General features: G+C 30.6%; 2 protein-coding genes across 2 annotated transcripts; one reads left to right on the top strand and one right to left on the bottom strand.

Annotated features, from left to right (window-relative positions):
* The first annotated feature begins 1,134 nt into the window (after positions 1-1,134).
* Positions 1,135-11,389, top strand: LOC134688033 (uncharacterized). The gene is made up of 10 exons (XM_063548499.1): positions 1,135-1,186; positions 2,696-2,914; positions 3,697-3,867; positions 5,117-5,182; positions 6,070-6,300; positions 7,436-7,610; positions 8,036-8,070; positions 8,832-8,955; positions 9,890-9,974; positions 10,857-11,389. Exons 1-9 carry the CDS (start codon positions 1,135-1,137, stop codon positions 9,969-9,971), a joined length of 1,155 nt encoding a protein of 384 aa, XP_063404569.1. The 3' UTR covers positions 9,972-9,974; positions 10,857-11,389.
* Positions 11,390-15,813: 4,424 nt separating this feature from the next.
* On the bottom strand, positions 15,814-17,546 carry LOC134686412 (uncharacterized). The gene is made up of 3 exons (XM_063546082.1): positions 17,289-17,546; positions 16,650-16,825; positions 15,814-16,043 (listed from the first exon to the last, which is right to left on the bottom strand). Exons 1-3 carry the CDS (start codon positions 17,496-17,498, stop codon positions 15,965-15,967), a joined length of 465 nt encoding a protein of 154 aa, XP_063402152.1. The 5' UTR covers positions 17,499-17,546; the 3' UTR covers positions 15,814-15,964.
* Between the last annotated feature and the right edge of the window lie 2,395 nt (positions 17,547-19,941).

The following is a 19,941-nucleotide window of genomic DNA, read 5'->3' as shown; positions in this document are numbered from 1 at the left end:
ATTTTGCTTTTCATCAGGGGAGACAGAAAGAGGGAATAAATATATCAAGACAATATATATTAAAGAGTCATTCATGATAGACATGGTAAAAATGTTACGAATACATTCTTAGTACAATAAATTCTTTATATTATAGTTCGTTTCTGTGTGTTTTGCATTGTCTTTTGTTTTGTTCCACTAAAGTGTTTCTGTTGTTTCGTTGTTTTCCTCTTACAGTTGATGTGTCCCCCTCGGTTTTAGTTTGTGACCCGGATTTGTTTCAATCGATTTATGACTTTCGAACAGTGACATTATAATTATTCATAAGTTGTGAGGCTATTATGTTATATATAATCTTTGTTCAGAAGTTCTTGCTAAGATATAAAGGATCGTAAAGTTTCTTCCGAAATCTGAAAACACTGGTAGGTAGCAGGCTCTTAATTTTTCTATCCGAAATGAACATTTCGTCTTTAAAGACTCACCATTGACTTTCAAATCAAGATAAGGGCTAAAATTGAGTGCGAAGTTAAAGATCATTTTTGTCCCACAATTACAACAAAATTGTCAAAATACAGTGTAGTTATTTATTTCTATTGTAGAAAATCCTTAGTATTCCAGACAAATCAAAGTTATTTCAACAGTTAATTTATGAATACGACAATATCATTGATATTTCAAGTCAATTGTGTCTCCTTTGATTATGATTTTTTTTATTTGACTTTTTTGCAATTTGTTTATTTCAATTAAACATTATATAAACAAAAAAGAGGTGATACTGTAATACCTTGACCCTAAAAAGTTATACGATAAAATAATGTTAAATGTTGGCATCGTGTCATGCTTCCTGAAAGAAAAATTGGCAGCATCTTTTCAAATCAAATTTAACCTAATTTTATACGATAAGAGACAAAATAATGTAATATTTAAGTTAAATTAATTTCACCTTATTTACAAAAGAGTAATTAATCTTTGATAAGAGATAGCAATATTGATTTTCTGTTTCTACTACACATTGTTTGGAAACTAGGAAGTTGAAGCTAAATTTTGAGTAAATTTTGGTTTCAGTTTTTACAATTCACAGCAGCTTCATCAGATTATTAAAATTTTCACCTCCTTCAGAAATGACTATCTGATATACATGTGTTTGAAAAAGTTATGGAACGAATTGGACGTTTAGAAGTGTTCCTTATTTGTATTCTTGTACAAGGTAAGCTAGCTGCTATCACACAAACAATTTATCCTTAATTATTATTTGCAAATCCCTTAACAAAACTTCACTCACAAATGCAATATTTTTGCATGCAACTTAAGTTTAACGATTTATAAGGAATAGAAGGAGTTTTAAATATATTACATATAAGTCATAGTATATGATAAAAAAAAACCAATCATGTGTGGTTTCCTGAACATCCAATTCCCTATTTAAGGATTTTAGATCATGTTAATTTGATTTTCAAGAGTGTTTATTTGTTTTACGAATAACAGGGAATTTTGAAAATTAACTATATCGGTTCATATCGACATAAGAAGTTGTGGTATGAATGCACATGAACAACTTTCCATTCAAGTCACAATGCGTAACGTAAACAAATAGGTCAATAACGGCCTTCGCCATGGAGCTTTGGCTCACACTAGATAGCAAGCTATAAGGGCCCCAAAATGACTGATGGAAAACAATTAAAACAAAATACGAATTGTAACTGTGCAACCGATAAGGAACTTGCCACAATTACGTCAGATTGTAATTGTTAGGAACAGGACTGTGAAAATACAAATACTTAGAACAAAACGTTTTTGTATGCGTGGCTAATTATTTCTTTTATTAAATGAATTTGCTATACAAATGTACACTTGTAAAATATTTGAACATCATTCTAAAAGAAATAGCACGAATAAGAGATAGGGCACATATATGTTGGGTAATGATTTAAATATTCTTCAGTTTAGAATTAAAACATATAGACCACTGTATAAAGTAAAATCACAAAAGTACTGAACTTAGAGGAAAATCAATTCGGAAAGTCCATAATTACATGGCAAAACCAAATAACAAAACGCCTCAAAAACGAATGGACAAGAACATATAAAGTAACGCCTGTCCCAAGTCAAGAGCCTCTGGTCTTTGTTAGTCTTGTATTATTTTATTTTTAGTTTCTTGTGTACAATTTGGAAATAAGTATGGCGTTCATTATCACTGAACTAGTATATATTTGTTTAGGGGCCAGCTGAAGGACGCCTCCGGGTGCGGGAATTTCTCGTTACATTGAAGACATGTTGGTGACCTTCTGCTGTTATTTTTTCTATGGTCGGGTTGTTGTCTCTTTGATACATTCCCCATTTTCATTCTCAATTTTATAACATATATAAAAAATCAGTTGCATTAAACTGTAAAAATGATTACTGAAGTCTACAGGTAGTTTGTCAGTTTGATATATTTTGGCACATTCATTTATTCACATATTCTTTCTCTATTTGCCACAGCTTATAGTACATAGAAAATAAGATAGTATTTGCAGTACGCCTTTCAATAATGAACTATAACTAAACATGCCCATTTTTTTCGACGCATTATATTTACCATAAGTTCTTTTTTCTATAGGTAATGCTTGTTCTATGATAATTTGTACACTAATGATAATAATAATACTTATAATTATTGAATAACAATAAAAGAGTGGTCATACAGTAATAAAAAAAATACATTTCCTTTTTCTAGGAAATACAGCAATAGATCCATGTACAAATTATTCAAAAGTATATCGTTCAGATTCACGTGGAACAAATTGTTTTGTGGAAATAAAATCACCTGCAGTTTGTGATCGGCTTTTGAAACCAGGATGGTATAAAGCTGAGGCTAACGGCATAAGTTTGGAGATGGCAAGTTCCTGTCCTCCTATGTACTCATGTGGTACTGAAAGTCAACTATGGATGGACGGTACTGCAATAATTAATGACTTCTAGTGAATGATTAAAAATCAAAGCCTTGTTATTGTGTAAAAAAAATATGTGCCCTGTCTATATAGTGTATACATGCCATTTTCCCCTTTTTTGACAAAGATGATTCTTTTATAGTGTGAAAGGTAGATCATCATTATGTCTTTCCTCAAGTCAAATTTTCTCTGATACTTTGTCAAAATATTTTTTAATAAAAATATATACTAATTCATAACGATCGGTAAACAAGGTTTACAAAGAGCACAATAATGGAGGAAATCGTCCACCGATTCCCCATTAGAGTAGTAGCTCTTTAATGAACATTTTACCATTTGTTCTGGCGATTTGTATTTTGGATAGAACTTATGTAGCTAAATATGCACTTTAAATCACGCAAAATGATCAGTAAGACAAAATTTAATAACAAGTCAAATGTTACCGATATAGATGGTATTTTGTCGCTCTTTATTGTAGAAAAACCTACGAACATAGTAAAAACCTATCAAACAAAATGATCAGCAATAGAGGATGAACTTAAAAAGTGATTTTTGTCATGAATTTTATCATCGTTTATAATGATTGGATAGTCCTGTATTTAATATGCACAAATATCAAGGTGCGCGACACAGCAGGCTTTTCAGAGCCGCTAGTTGATATATGGATTATTCATTAATTCATTAATTATAGGTTAATAGTCAATATCTCACTAAGTATCCAAAGGGTTATACATCTTCTAATGAAGGACTGAATAAATTATGACAAATTTGTGTTAAACTTCTTTAGGAAGATCACCTTCTGTTTCTGATGGAGTGGTTAATCGAAAGGTTTGTATACGAGACACTGGACCAAACGACTGTTGTAATAAGAGCAAGCAGATACAAATAAAGAACTGTGGTTCATTCTACGTATATAATATAAGTTACACAGATGAATGTAATCAAGCTTATTGTTTTGGTAAGTTCTTCCTTTGAAAAGAAATATATTTTTCAATCTATATATCTGTATTTGAAAATAAATAATTTAATCGAAGCAGATGGTGCATGATGCATGAACTCTCAACGCTTTTATACGTGTATGAAACTTAAAAAAAGCATTACTTTTTCATCAATAAAGTGCAATGCTTAAACCTTGTATCGCATTCAGTGATCAGTTTAGAACATCTGTGTCTGTTCATAGGTTGCATTTTTGTAAATATTGACAATGCAATTTCCCATAGGAACTCCTTTAACGGCGAAAACGGTACCACTTTTACTATGAAGTTTTGAAAAAAATCTGATCCTAGAATTGAAAGTTCATTTGCACCACAATTGTTTTCAAAGGTCAAAATATAGGGCTGTGCGGCACATTACCACAGGTTACCACAGATTGCAATGTTAACTATATGCACGTGTTTATTTACTGGTAACATTCCCAAGTTATGTCTCTGCGATATGGAACACAGAGAGCATAACTGGGAAATAGTATGGAAACAATTTTAATTTTCTATGAATATTCAATTTCTCCCCAAAAGAGGAGGGTTTTCAGAAACAGCTGTATTTACAAAGTGCAACCTTAAGATACATGAAATTATTTGGAATTAATGAATTGTGTAAATTAAGATCTAACATGATGTAATATGTTTAACACACTACCTTCTGCTATCCATGTATACTTGTGTAGTTTATATGTTGTATGCCTATAGTTGTTATGACTTTGGTAAATAAAGATATATTTATAACGGTATATAATGAATAAGCTCGTCTTTTCGTAAATATTTCAGGGTGTTAATATTAAAAGAATTTTGAATTTATATATTAATCAACATGTTATAAAACAGTAAACATTGTTTATAAACATAACATAATATTATAATTTAATCATACTGGACATTTACAAAAGTTTTGTTTTATCAGTTTCTGATAAGTATATTGTACTATTATTGACCATTGTTTTTAATTGTTAAAAAAGTATATCATTAGTTTCAGATCATAGTATTGTATTATTATTGAACATTGCATTTAACTGTACTTTTCTTATATGAAATATAAGACAATAATGCTTATCTATATGAAACCCTGTTTTTATAGATACTAACAATATCCAGGGTATATTACAGTTAATGTTGTAGCGGTAAGGTCATTGTTTGTTAAGTGCTTTTGTAACATACATCTATATTCTAGGGTTAAAAACAATTCAATATTTATACTGATCTATCTAATTCTAGGAAATAAAAAATGTCCAAACAGAAATTCACCTACGGTACAAAAGACTTCGACTAAACAGATAACAGGTGTGTAAAAATATTGCGTTGACCTTCAGTCTTCAACGTTCACTTCTAGAAGTAGTTTTATTGACATATTAAAACACTGACACTGTCAACGTTATATGATTAGAGAAATAGCTGATTAAAAGGACTTCTTTTCTAAACTAGACAAATCTCATTTACTTTTTAAAATGTATTGCCTATCAAAACGGTATTATCCATGAAACACATTTAATCGGATTTTAACTGTACTTATGTAAAGTAAAGGAGTGGGTCCGGAAAGACCCCTTTTTTGCCCCAAAATATAACAGTTTTACAAAATCGTGAAAATGTGCACTTTATGTTATTTATTGGACAGTAGAATGCTTCTGCGACATAAATATGGGTTGTTTTTGGCAATACAATGCATATATCGAGTACTAGCACCAATAAGTGACGCTAAATTACTGAAATCTTCACAATTCTAGCATTTTAGTTAAATTATAGACGGTTTTCGTGTAATACGAAAGGGGCTGCATTAGTGTTCATCCTTAATATTGCAAAATGAGTTGTATTTTACGATAATACATAACATATATAAAAGTTTTGTATGAACTCGGATGCGGCCACTTTCATTTTTGTCAAAAACAATCTAAAAAGAGACATTTTTCGACATATTTGGTAGATTTTTCATATTTGAGCTTGAATGGGATCGTTTTTAATGACTAAATCAGTTAAAATCTTTCACAGAAACTAACTGATTCAAATGAAATAGCCACTTTAAAAAGAGGTCAAAATCTTTCGTCAGATGAACCTGAAATTGGGGCCAAAATGTTCCTTATCGGACCTACTCCTTTGGGTTCATGAAACATTTGATGATTTGATGATATAGCAAACGCAGCATATCTAATTTAAAAATAACGTTTATTATACAGGATTTACAAACACACCTCCACCGATTGACCCGTGTAAAAGTTATATGAATATTAATCGCGCTGGACTTCGAGGAACAATGTGCAAAATATATGATGTAGAAACGACCGTGTGTGATCGACTGCTTAGACCAGGGTGGTATAAAGTAGAGGAAAATGGAATGTCATTGGACATGCCAACATATTGTGTTGATTCGTACTCTTGTGGAACCGCCGCACCTATCTGGTTGAATGGTGAATATATGTTTCTGAAATATCAAGAGATAAATAGAATGCATACAAAATATATAATAATTCAATCAACTACTGTTCTGTTCACCTCTATATATTACATATACAATTGACCAACTCGCAAATTCGCAGAGGCTTTCGCTTCTGTCTTGATGTACATCGTATGTTGACTACTACGTGTGTTTTTCTCTATTTTATGTATATGTACGGGATGCTTGGTGGCCCTTTTTATGTAAATACCACATTTCATTATGCACGTTATTACCAACTTTTCAAGATAACTGTTAGAAGTTCAATAATCAAAATAAACAAGTGCATTGGTCTTTCGTTAGTTTACTGGAGATTGTGTGTGTAATTCCAGGTCGTGTCAAACGACAATTTAGATATGATACTTTTCTTGAAGGAAGCAAACTCATCAGAGATACCAAGCTTGAATTATTGAGTTTGGGCCAGACGTGCGTTTCGTCTACAACAGACTCATCAATGACGCTCGAATTAAAAAATGCTATTAAGGCCAAAGAAAGTACGAAATTGAAGAGCATAGAGGATAAAAAAAAGTTTTGTAAACAGTTAATTTATAATTATGACCATATCAATGATAATTCCTGTCAACACGGAAGTACTGATTACTAGGCTGGTGATAACTGCGGGGTATAAAAATTCAACCAGCAGTGATATCGACCAAGGGGTTATAAATAAATTTGTCATAGATACCAGGATTGAAATATCGTATATGCACCGGACGCGCGTTTTGTCTACAAAATACTCATCAGTGACGCTCAATAAAAAATGTTAAAAAAAGCCAGAAAAGTACGAAGTTGAAGAGCATTGATAACGACATTCATAAAAATGTACATACACACACATACACACGATGTCATATTCGTTACAAATTATTCGACCATTTTGACTAAGTCACAAGATTTATGCCATTTTGCAGAAACATTTTTTTTTTTCTTTTCATTAATAATCTTCTTGTTTAACAATTCTGTTAGTACACAGACTGAACATATAGTTGTTCGAATTTTGTTTGTAAGATTTCGTTACTGATGGCGCTTACTGTGAGGGTTTTTATTTTACGTCTAACTGAATTGTGTCAGACTCTGTGAATATAAGAGCACATTTAATTCAATTGCAGGTTCTTTGTCACTGCAGTCATATGAAACTGCAGATAGGACGGCATGTGTAAAAGGAGTCGGCACTTCGAATTGTTGCAGTAATTCTATTAGTATCAGAATTAAAAACTGCGTAAATTACAACGTGTATTATCTTCCATATACGGATTTTTGTGATGCTGCTTATTGTTTTGGTAGGTTTGTAAAAAAAAGTTTTCGATGTATATTTCTAACCTTTTCGTAAATTTTCGAATGTTATTTAAATATTTAGTTTTTTTCTCACTTTCAGTTTTATTACGCTCCATGTTATGATAATGTTATAGTTTTTGTGTAATAAATTTTAGCTTTCGCAATCAAAACATTTCAAACACTATGTATATTCTACATACCATTTTAAATCATTCAACTTATTTTTAACCGAGACATCTATTAAATACTATATTTCTGATTTCTAATTTTTGTCGCCTATCCTCCACACTTGTCAACAAACATAAGTTTGCAACGGTCATTTTATTCTTAAATTCATCTGAAACCATTATTTATTCAGTTATTTAGTCACTTCCCAGACTTAGCATTGCCACGGTTAAATGACTAAATATTCTAATTGTGTCTATTTCAGGTAGACATGAATGCAAAATTGAACAAACAACAAAAAAAGGTAAATCTAAAGATGATATCCTCACGTTGTATTTGAAGATTAAGCGAAAGCGAGAAAGTTGGAATAGCTTTGAACGTTGGACGTTAGTATATGAAATAAACCTGAAAGTGTTCGAAATGTCATATAAGATATGATATGTTTTTAAATAACACAGTTACGATTTTTCAAGGAATCACACGAAAAACCTACTTTCCTTTTCATAATGAATTAATCTAATTAACAAAATTTTGTTCAATACTTATATTTTATTATATAAATCTATTCAAAATGTTATTACATTTGAATAATACAAAATAGAATCATTAGAAATGCCATACATTATTCTTTATTCAATTTGGTCAATAACTATTAGAACAGCTTAAGACAGAGATGTGAACACCCCATAATGCAATGTTCAATATGTATTTGGGATTAATGTGAATGTATAAAAAATAACAATATGATACAGATGTCTGTGCGTTCGACACATATTTCTTGAAAACGTATCATTTTCGAACAAAACCAAATTTTAAGGAAGTGCTATATATCAAATGTTCTGGAGTGAAAAAGCACAAAGCTACCTGAATAGAATAAGCAAACAGGGTCGATTTGCCATACAGATGAATTAAATTACTATATTTGAGCCAAATTGTATGTATACGGGGGACTTCGGGAGATATTTCAGGATATACATGTTCTACGTATTTATACGTCTTCAATTTGATAATGGATACTAACAATAATCATTCGAGAAAAGAAACGGCGTATTATGCTTTTTACAGAAACCATTCAAACGTCAGATGGCCGAATAAGTAATCAGACAGTAGCTATACTTGGCAGCTTAGTTATAATTATCCTAATCCTACTTATATTCTTGGGGATTGTTACCTACAGATATTTCATCAGGTATCTATTGGTTAAAACTATAAATAGAAAAGAAATATAGATTTACATAAAAAGCCAACTTGAACGATAACCAATGAACGATACTTTTTCGAGATTTAAAAACTGTAAACATCAATACACGATCTGTAAAAATACAAAAAAGTTTTACATTTGAACGATATTGACTAAAAGAAGACTCTGTTTTCTCTGATACATCCATAATTCAAACATCTGTATTCAACAAGTAACTCCTTGCCGTGACCAAGAGCTTGTTACCGCTACTCTTCAATTAAACAGACTAAATGACTGTATGAGATCGTTTGAATTAGGTGAGACGTTGTGAGTGTATTGAAATAACTCACACTGTTAATTTACAAGAAAGAGACATACTAAGAATTTAAATGTTCGATTTGGTTAAACAATTCTCTAGACAACACTGCATTCTTTTGAGATTGTGAGGTTCCGATACACACAAGTATCGTTTTGACCAAAAATACATTAATATTAAGAAAACATCTCAAAGCTAGTCTTCAACGTTTAAATCTTGTATGCCGACGTAAAGACATATCAAGAGAACAAACAAATTCTGGAAATCTAATGACTTATTAAATGAGCGAGACTGGTACATCAACAGGATAAACTACTCCAATCATACATACATCTCTCGATAATAGGAAAATATCGATTAAAAAAAATACTGTGAAGTCATTTATTTTTCTTGGGTACGAATGGTGAAAATCTACCTTTTCTTGGATATTTGAATTCGTGGTTTTTTCAAAGTCGGCATATAACCCTTAATACAATTTACAGTTCGTTAAACCTTTAAATTCGTAATTTACCTGTACACATGAAATCACCGAAAATTGGTATCCAACGTATACTAATGAATCCACTGTATTTAGTTGACTATAGTCGTATTTCAATATTTAACAATGTATCATCTTTTTATTTTCAGAGGAACTACAAGAAGCTCCAAAGTTAAATCAATCAAGGGACCCGTAGTAAGCATACATAGTATTGAGTATATAAAAACCTAAAATGTGAGTTGAGACAATAGTAACTTTGAATTTCCATAAATTTAATTCTTAAACTTTACGGACTAGTCCCTATTTTTGATAAATGTTTCACTGGGATACTAGTCATACTTGAGTTCAAATGTAAATATGGAGTTCTATAACTAAGGGACATATGAAGATTTCAGTTGTTAAATGTTTGGTTATATATATTTGATAATTTGTCAGTTATTAATTTTGGAAATATGGTAACAGCTCTAAATATCATTCACTGATTTTTGTTCAATAAAACAAAAGCATATTTTGGAAATCTTATAACTAAAGAATTGATTCTCAACTGGTAAATATTCCATAAATATTCAGGAACAAAGTATTAGCAAATATATCAGGAAGGTCCTGCAAAGTATTTCAACTAAATAAAATGTGCGATTTCCGACATTTCAGGAAATGATGGGTTTGCATACGCTTACAACTTTTGTGATTTTTTATGCATTTTCCAAACACAAGGATTAGAATATAACATCCATATTACGAGTTGATAATGCTGTATACACTTACACTGCTATACGGAAGCACCTCCTCAGTACGACTTGCTTTCTGCATGGGAGAGGTCCGGGGATGATTATATATCTATCCCCTGGACAAAATTGAAACCTTGGTTTCGTTTAATTACGATTTTAAGCAGAATGAATTAGCTCTTGAAAAGGACTTAATTATATATAGACTTAAAAGTCAAATAACGGCTTGCCAGATAAGATATATGAATGAAGGGATCACTGCTTAGAGCTTTTTCGATTATTTATTACTTTAAAAAAAAAAAAGAGTAATAATATTTGATGTAGGATAATATATAGTAAGAAAGTTATAGTTACTCATATGTTATAGAATAATTTTGTGATTTACTTTTAGATACTGAGTTGGTTTGGATCAGGAGAAGCGGCTATTTTAATAGTAATGAATATTTAACATTGGGAGTAGATGGACAGTAGCAAGATTTGTTTTTGAATGAAAAATTTGTTTTGCCTTTTTACCTTGATCAATGAAAACGTCTATCGTATAGTATCGTATCAATGTACATTGACAATAATAAGACATTTTTTCAGGTTGAAATAAACTGTAGTGTTAGCTCAAAAATCTATAGATAATGAACATAACAAGAATTATTTTTCATTATTTTCTGCTTCTTGGATATGCGTTACAGAACTCCAGTGATAGCCAATTTCGGGTAAACAGATTCGGCAAATAATCATAAGTAGACTGCTTGTGAGACACAGTTAAAATCAACTTAAAAATCAATGTCGATGTCAGTTTATATTCAACATATGAGTTCTATGGTCCCTTTGGTACCATTAACCTCTTACAGTAACATTGTTTATATTCTTTTAACCAATTGAATGTCATTTTAATTAGTTTTTTTATGTTTGAATTGGTATTGTTTTTCAATCTTTTGCCTCTGCTTCAATTGTTTTAATACTACAATTTCAACTTGAGTTATCACCAAAAAAGATTTTTTAAGTATATTAGTGTTGGTATTTTTATGTTATTGTTATGCTTATCCTATTTTTTTAAATACTTTATTCTTGATAACATGTAGCTAACTTTATTATAAGAATAAATATTGAATGAATGCCTGCCAACTGTTATTGAGTTTTTGCATAAACATGAAGAAAATTGGTCTTCAATTATTTGGGTTGATATTTGATAAACGAGGATGTTTAACTGAGAAAAAAAACACGTAAGACAGTGCAAGATTCAGAAAACTAAATTCTAAATCGATTATTTATAGTTTTAGATTTGAATTTGATAGATAGTTTGTTTTTTTCATATGCATACTGTTTAATAGTGGACTCATTAGGGTACACTTGGGTCCATATTTTAAGTAAGTGACTCTTTTTTGACATATATGATTGATACATTCTTTTCAAAAATACCTCTATGAATATCGATGAATAAAAGGAATGTGTGTCATTATGACATCAAACCAATAAACCAAGACTTTTAAAGAGCTGCATACAGTCTTCATAATATATCAAAGTACATAAAGAAGTAGGTCCGGTAAGGGCTGATTTTGGCCTCAAATTTCAGGTTCATCTGACGAAATATTTTGACCACTTTTTAAACACTTAAGTGTTTATTTTATTTGAATCAATTAGTTTATGTGAAAGATTTTAACTCGTTAAGTCATAAAAAACGCACAGATTCAAGCTGAAATATGAAAAATCTATTAAATATGCCGAAAAATGTCACTTTTCAGTAGTTTTTTGTCAAAAATGAAAGTGGCCGCATCCGTGTTCATCCTCAACCTTTATATATATTATGTATTAATATAAAATACAGCTTACATTTCAATCTCACGGATGAACACGGATGCGGCCACTTTCGTTTAACACGTAAACCGTCTAAAATTTAACTAAAATGCTAGAATTGTAAAGATTTCAGTAAATTAGCATGACTTAGTGGTGCTAGTACCCAATATATGTGCATTGTATAGTAAAAAACAGACCATATTTATGTAGCAGAAGCATTTTACTGTCCAATAGATAACAAACGTTTACATTTTAACAATTTTGTAAAACTGTATTATTTTGGAGCCAAAAAGGGGTCTTACTGGACCTACTCCTTTGAAATCAAGTACGACTCCTTAAATATATTTCCAGGTTTACGATAAATTAATCAATATAAGGATTAATCATAAAAAGTTGAAGTGATGATTTCTATCAACTATTTTCAACATAAGAAAATTACTGTACCGAGTCAGGAAATTGACAGTTGTTATCCATTCGTTTGATGTGTTTGAGCTTTCAATTTTGCCATTTGATTAGAAACTTTCCGGTTTGAATTTTCTTCCGAGTTCAGTATTTTTTGGATTCTACTTCTCATAACTATTATAAGTTCATTGCCATCATGCAATAACATTTACAATTTGAAAATATATAGAATTTGCTGGCAAAATGAATTTTTTTTTATTTATTTTTATTTATTTTTTTATCCTGACACATATGAGAAGTAGAAAATATTGCATTTATTTTAATATAAACATTAAAAAATGTGTAGTTTACGTCAAAAGGACAGCAAATAAAAAAAATCAACTAACGTGCATTTGGGGGAGAATAGACAGTCTTCTAAAAATTCCAAACTGCACGTTGTAAAACTGATATTGAGGAAACAGAATAAATGATTTTTTTTTTTTAATTAAGATTATTGGTGAAGGCGAAACTTCATAGAAATCGAATGGTGGGCTTTTAAAAAATCATTGCAACATTCTTTAATTCAAATTTTTACTATTTTAAAACTAGAGTGAAGATGAATCTAATGCTTTTAAGTAAAACAAAAATAAAGACTATATGTGTGTGTTTGTGTGAGTATTATTATCCACGGAATATTAAGATGAAACAAATAACAAAAACTGACATGCTATTTGGCAATCACTCATATTGAGCTTTTTATGGAATTGACGTACTGAAGTCAATCATTTTGCATGTCAGGCGTTATCAAAAAAGAAAATAAGATGATCATAGAAACCCCATAAGCCAAGACAGAGCTGTCATAACTGTCCAGGACCACCACTCTGAAGAATAATGCAAATAAATTAAAAATAAATTTATCTTTAAAAAAAACCAAATGAAAATATGAGTGCGTCTTCATGAAAACAAAAACTAGGCTAATTGATCAAACAAGTTAACAGCTTAGGAAGAGTATATCAAAATACTAAGCAGTTTACTGTGCTCATATAAGAGTCTTAGTTTATTACAATTCATAAACACTATTTGAAAATGTAAAATCATATCATTTAATCTTAGATTCCGCTCTTTAAATAAGTAAACAGCAGCTGTCGTTTAATTAAAATATTCTTGTCGTACAATGTCTACTTTTGAACTGCTACAAACTTGATAGGTTTAAAGAAATCCCTGATGTCCAATGTACTCAAGTTACACTACTTAAAGGTGTAAATTGGTCACAAATTTATTTATATTATAAAGAAAGACATGGACCCCACCTTTCCGTATTACATATATAACTGACCCATATTTATTATTTAAACATTTCAATTTAATTTTATAATGTGTGATGCATGAATAGCAGGCGTGACGTACTCATGTTACTCTTTCGAGACCTGAAATTAGAGTTTATCACGATCGTTATAATATTATATTGCTATTGTTCATCTTTTATTGATTTTTTTGTCAGTTGATATAAAAAGATGTGGTATGAGTTTCAATGGGACAAATCTCTCATCCAAGCCACAATTTGTAAAAGTAAATCATTATAGGTCAAAGAACGGTCTCCAACACGATGCTTCGGTTTACAACGAACAGCAAGCTATAAAGGGTCCAATAAATGACATTTGTAAAACCGTTCAAACGGGAAAACCAACGGTCAAATCCTAAATTTAAATATTTAAAATTTCCTATAATTATCTTGAGATGATACATTTTTTGGTAAACCATTTTTAGATATTTACTGAATTATACACACATGGAATGTAAAGTCTTAGCTAAATCATAAATTTATAGTTACCGATGTCCTGTTGCTAATACCATAATCTTAAATTAAAGTGATCAGAAAACCTCATTGCTTCGAAACTGATTTGATTTTAACAAAATTTTCTAAAATGTCATATTGATAAGTTAAGAACTAAGGTTACAACTCCCTTGTCGTTCATTATGAAGTTAGGTTTAGGAAGACGCTTCTGGAGCATGAAATGTATAGTATAAAGTGTTACTTTAATTTAATTTCCAAGAGAATGGTCAATTCCTATTTTCTTTATTAAGAAATCATGTACATGTATTCTTAATGAGAAACAAAAACGAAGCCGTTGGGATCTTTGTCCGCAGGGACAACACATTAGTGATTTATAATATATGTTACTTTTGTCTTTTGCTTAGCAAGTTGCATAAGGAAAGCGTTGTTGAAAAGGGGATTTGGAAGATAGCATTCAAAACTCATAATTTGAATGAAAACATACAACTCCCATTCAAAAGACGAAAGACGACGAATAAACAAACATATCCTCAGCACACATATAGGTAAACTAAAGACTGAGCCACCAAACAACTGAAAAAGAAAGGTAAGCAGATATTGCTGCGTTAATGGCACCATTCATGTAGCTCTCTTTAATTGCTAATTCGGTTTATTGTTACCTGCTAATAAACTGTAATTTTAACATAAAGTTCAGGTATCGGATGCAAACATGAAGTTTTAAAAGAGTCTTGATCAATTATATCACAATGTTACAGACAAACTTAATCTTATGGAATAATATGGATTCAACAACGTATATTCATAAAAAAAAAAAGGATTTATAAAAATACCAAACTCCAAGGTTAATTCAAAACGAACGAAGTCCATAAAAGCTTACAAAATCAAATGTAAGGCGTTTGAAGGAACGGTGAGTAAAAACATCTAACATTCTTTTTTTATGGGAAACAATCGTGATACTCCTGACTTCAGGACATAATACGAAAATACAGGCAATTTAATGGGTGGACGGGTAAAAACTAATTTCAAAGCAAGCAAATCCTCCCACTCGTATGAGAGTTGTTTATAGTTCTGCTAAATATAGAAAAAAAAAACATTTTCACTTCACGATCAACACATGACAAAATAAATTTAGTTCCGAGTAAAAGTAGACTATGAAAAGGGTTTTTATAAAAATTTGTAAAAATATTTTATATGTAATTTATTTCATTTTGATAAATCCTGCAATTTATTAAATGATAAGAAATTATGCAATTCATTACATTTAGATATATTATGAAATTCATTACATGTAAGGAAATAATGCAGTTTATTACATTTTAAATAAATTATGCAACATTACAATTCAATAAAATTGACGTCATAAATATGGTTTACCCGTGCCAAACAAAAACTCAGCAGTTTACTAATTAAATAGATAATCATACATAACTATAATTCACTAGTACGATGAAAACGATATCACAACATTCGCCTAAAATGGCTCCCTTGATAAATTTATTTGTATTAAAGTCAAGAATGTACACGCTTATTGAAGATTAATAAGAATATTCTTTAGATTTTGGAGCCTGGTAAATAGCACTTTGTGACAAATCCGGTGTACTCAGTCTTTTTGGTCTGAAAAATTAAGATAATATTAAAAAAATATTGTGTATAGATGATAATTCATTGTTAAAGATAAAGAAGTAGAGGAACAAGAACTAACAACCATAAACGTTACCATGTCTTATTTATTTACATAGAAGATATATCTACTAATAACTAAATGATATAGACTACGCATGTGACGAGTTGTGTGGTTTATCAATCGAACTGATTGAATGTAAATTAATAAATATACATAGTGATGAGTATTATAATCATAATTAGACTTTAAAAACTACTTGGTGAAGTTTATAATAATAATAATTATATTGATGTTGATCAACTTTAAGGCCAAGTATTCTATAAGTTAAGCTGATTTGTGGTTGACACATGAGAAAATGCGTTTTTGTTTTTTAAATATGCACTTAAATCTGAAGCATTTTTTTTCATCATACTACTCATACGATTTAGAGTTAAACACGCTGTGTATACGCTTTATGTTATTAAAAAATGTATAAAGATTTTTTGTTCTGCTAATTATTGTTTTGTGTATGCTTTTTTTAACGTATAACCAATAATTGTCTAGCTTTCATTAGAAAATTGGTACAGAACTGGACGTTCACATACATGACAAATTACCCTTTTCTCCGCGTTAACTTTGCCAAAATTACAATAACTATGGATGTTATGGCTAAACCACCAAGGGCTGCTCCAATTATCCATAACATACTCTTTGATTTGTCTTTTGCAACAGTATTTCCACACATTGTACTTGACAGGGAATAACATTTATCTTCAACAATGCAAATATTGTTCTGTAAAAATAATTACTTAATTTTTTCATATGTTTGCTGTTTTTATTGCATTGCTATAGATGTTACTTTTGATAATATATCACAGGTTACAAATCTGTAGAGTTCATTGAATCTGAAATAATTTTTGTCATATTTGTGTTGCGATTATTTCTGCGTCTATTTACAAATGCAAACCATTAACAGAACATCTGCACGTGTAGGTTATCATTATTGTACAGTTTTGCCAAAGTTGGAACAATCACAATCGAGAAAATTGCATAAGAATAAATGCAAAAAACATAGTACAATTACAATATATTGTCCGACATTTGTTCGGGTTGACGAAATAATGCTATATGAACAGCATTGTGACTTGAAAACAATATTTACGCAAAGTTCAAATGAACCTAGTGAATTTACTAAAACATACAAAAAATAAACTGATGTAAATTTTCTACGTATAATTGTAAGCATAAAACATTACCTTGGGGTTACATTTCATACTGGTTCCAGTTATCTCACAATTTGAACACGCTGAATCGTATATGATTACTGGCATCTGATTACTGAATGACTTTCCAGTGGTTGTAATTGATATCAGAAATGCTTTTGGTGACAAAGGATCAGTAGATCGACGTTTTCTGTTTCTTAAATTATCTGGTAGCGGGCATGCGATCTCGGCAAATGAGATCATGCGTGCATTAAGTAAATGAACTGTGTCTTTATGACCAGAATCGGTGTGGTTTAACTACAATTTACATAATTAATTGTGTATATCACGATTTAATTATTGAATAGTTGAATCATATCTTCTGTAAGATGAAAAGAAATTAAATCACACCTTACCATTTATTGAAAGTGTACATTGTAACTTTGTTGAAAATGAAACGTTTAAACCCACATTTTTTTCCTTTGTACCAAGTCAAGAATATGGCCATCGTTATATTATTGTTCGTTTCTGTGTGTTACATTTAAAGATATTCAATGTCCATGATACAAAATTAAATCAGTTGTTGAATGCAAACTGAATGCAAACTGATTTATAATGTTAATTAAAGAATATAAAGTATAAAACTAACTTCTTTTTCCTGAAAGCGACATTGTAAATTCTGGCTTTTATAAAAGGAAGTTCCAAAGACGGGAACTTCCATGCATACTGTTTTGTTCACATCACACTTGTTTTCTGTGAATGTTGCAGTCAATGCGGGTGGCTGGTTTGTGCTGACAGAACAATCATCGCCTGCAAATCCACTAAAACACTGGCAAAAACCTATTTCAGAGAAATAACTTTGTTTATTGGTTATTTTGTTTCCACCTCACTACGCATATGTTTTAATCTTGTCTGCTTTGTGTTTTATGTTCTATTCCACCATGACCATCTTCGTTATGGTATTCAAAAACTCATACGGGATAAAGTGTATCAGTTACAAAAATCTATTTCATTATTCATTTTTTTTCAATTTGAATACTGAATGTAAACTATTTCATAATGCATTATTCATCACTAAATAATGAATAGTGAATAATTACATTTTTCCTAATTGAATTTAAATAATGAGTAATTAATAACGGACGTTCTATAGCGCTATGAGATCAGCACGTCAAAATGGTATTCAAATGTATATGTACTGATAGCAATGCAAATTTATAGAAAATATCAATTTGTCTAATTTTAATAGTTCCTATCCGACTCGACTTGGAGCTAGAGCGCAGAGGCTGGAGATAGTAAGACTGATTTATATTGATAGTTATGCAACTTTTTAGAAGTAGCTTCTATCAAACTGTTTTTAGCAGAAACGTAAACATTCTTAACCACCACGACACCGCTATCGTGTCTAATAAGCTATAATCTGCAACTTTATCCTTTTGGAGTATTGCTTACAACCTTAAAAAACAAAAACAATATTCTCTTACCATTAATGCAATTTCCTCTTTTTGACATGTTAACATTGCAATCATTTGGGCAATCATTTTCAACTATGTCGTCCAATAGAGTAGTTCCTACGGTTTTTGATTCCTGTCTCCAAAGTGACGTATTCAGCTGTACTTCATTGATACAAGAAGACTTAAAGGCCCGGATTGATTGTTCGGAAAAATCAGTTGTGCCTGATACCTATGAATGAATGTAACTACAATATACTACAGGTAATTTGATGGTAAGTAAATTTGTTATCTTATTATAAAAGGTTTTTGTTAAGATTTTTTAGAATGTCAGATTGATCATTATCCAGAATAGCATACTTTTGAATCCTTCTCGTTCCTATCACCCAAAAGAAAAATCTTTATAAATAGCTGATTGTCTAATATGAATACATATTTCCTTTGAGTTAACTTTGGTACAATACAATAATTTGGTTCAATTATATGTGTATCGATAACTGAAAAGTATTATTACCCTGATATCATTGACACAACCTTTCAAAGACAAGGAATCTTCCAGACCCTCGACAGCGCTGCATTTTTTATATGTCTCAGATTCATGCAGGACTTTTGTACAATGATCTAGCGCAGATGATTCGTTCCATCCGTTTTTCCATTTCAAAACCTAAAATGCAGATAAAATTTAATAGAGGTGTATATGTTAATGATTACTATGTGGTCGTCAACTTTTAGATGATTGATATTAATGGCCGTCTTTACCATGTTGTTAACTTAGAGTGTTTTCTCAAAGATGTAGGCTCAAAAGCTAACTCAATCTTTAAACAGACTTATTCTGAAAGGATACAGTTACGATAATGTTGTCGTGTCATTAAGGATTGCATATTTTGGTATTAATATTAATTCACTCATCAGGCAAATAGAATCTTATCTGTATTTGGCACTTTTTGGAATTTTGGATCCTCAATGCTCTTCAACTTTTTACTTGTTTAAATAAATATTTTGATATGAGCGTCACTGGTGAGTCTTATGTAGACGAAACGCGGTTACTGGCGTACTAAATTATAAACATGGTACCTTTTGATTACAATATAGGGTTTTGCATCGGAAAAAGAAACAGTTATCTAAAACAAGTTTTTTGCATGATAGGGTTATGTTCTTCTCATATATTTTATAATGGTAAGATACTATACCTTGTTGCCTTTTGTTGGCTGTTGTTCGTGTGTTTCTTTGTCAACTATGTTCTCCAATTTATTTAT

The sequence above is a fragment of the Mytilus trossulus genome, chromosome 10 (genome assembly GCF_036588685.1).
Source record: "Mytilus trossulus isolate FHL-02 chromosome 10, PNRI_Mtr1.1.1.hap1, whole genome shotgun sequence".
Lineage (NCBI taxonomy): Eukaryota > Metazoa > Mollusca > Bivalvia > Mytilida > Mytilidae > Mytilus > Mytilus trossulus.
Note: the sequence above shows the minus strand (reverse complement) of the source record. Positions and strands in the feature narration are given on the sequence as shown.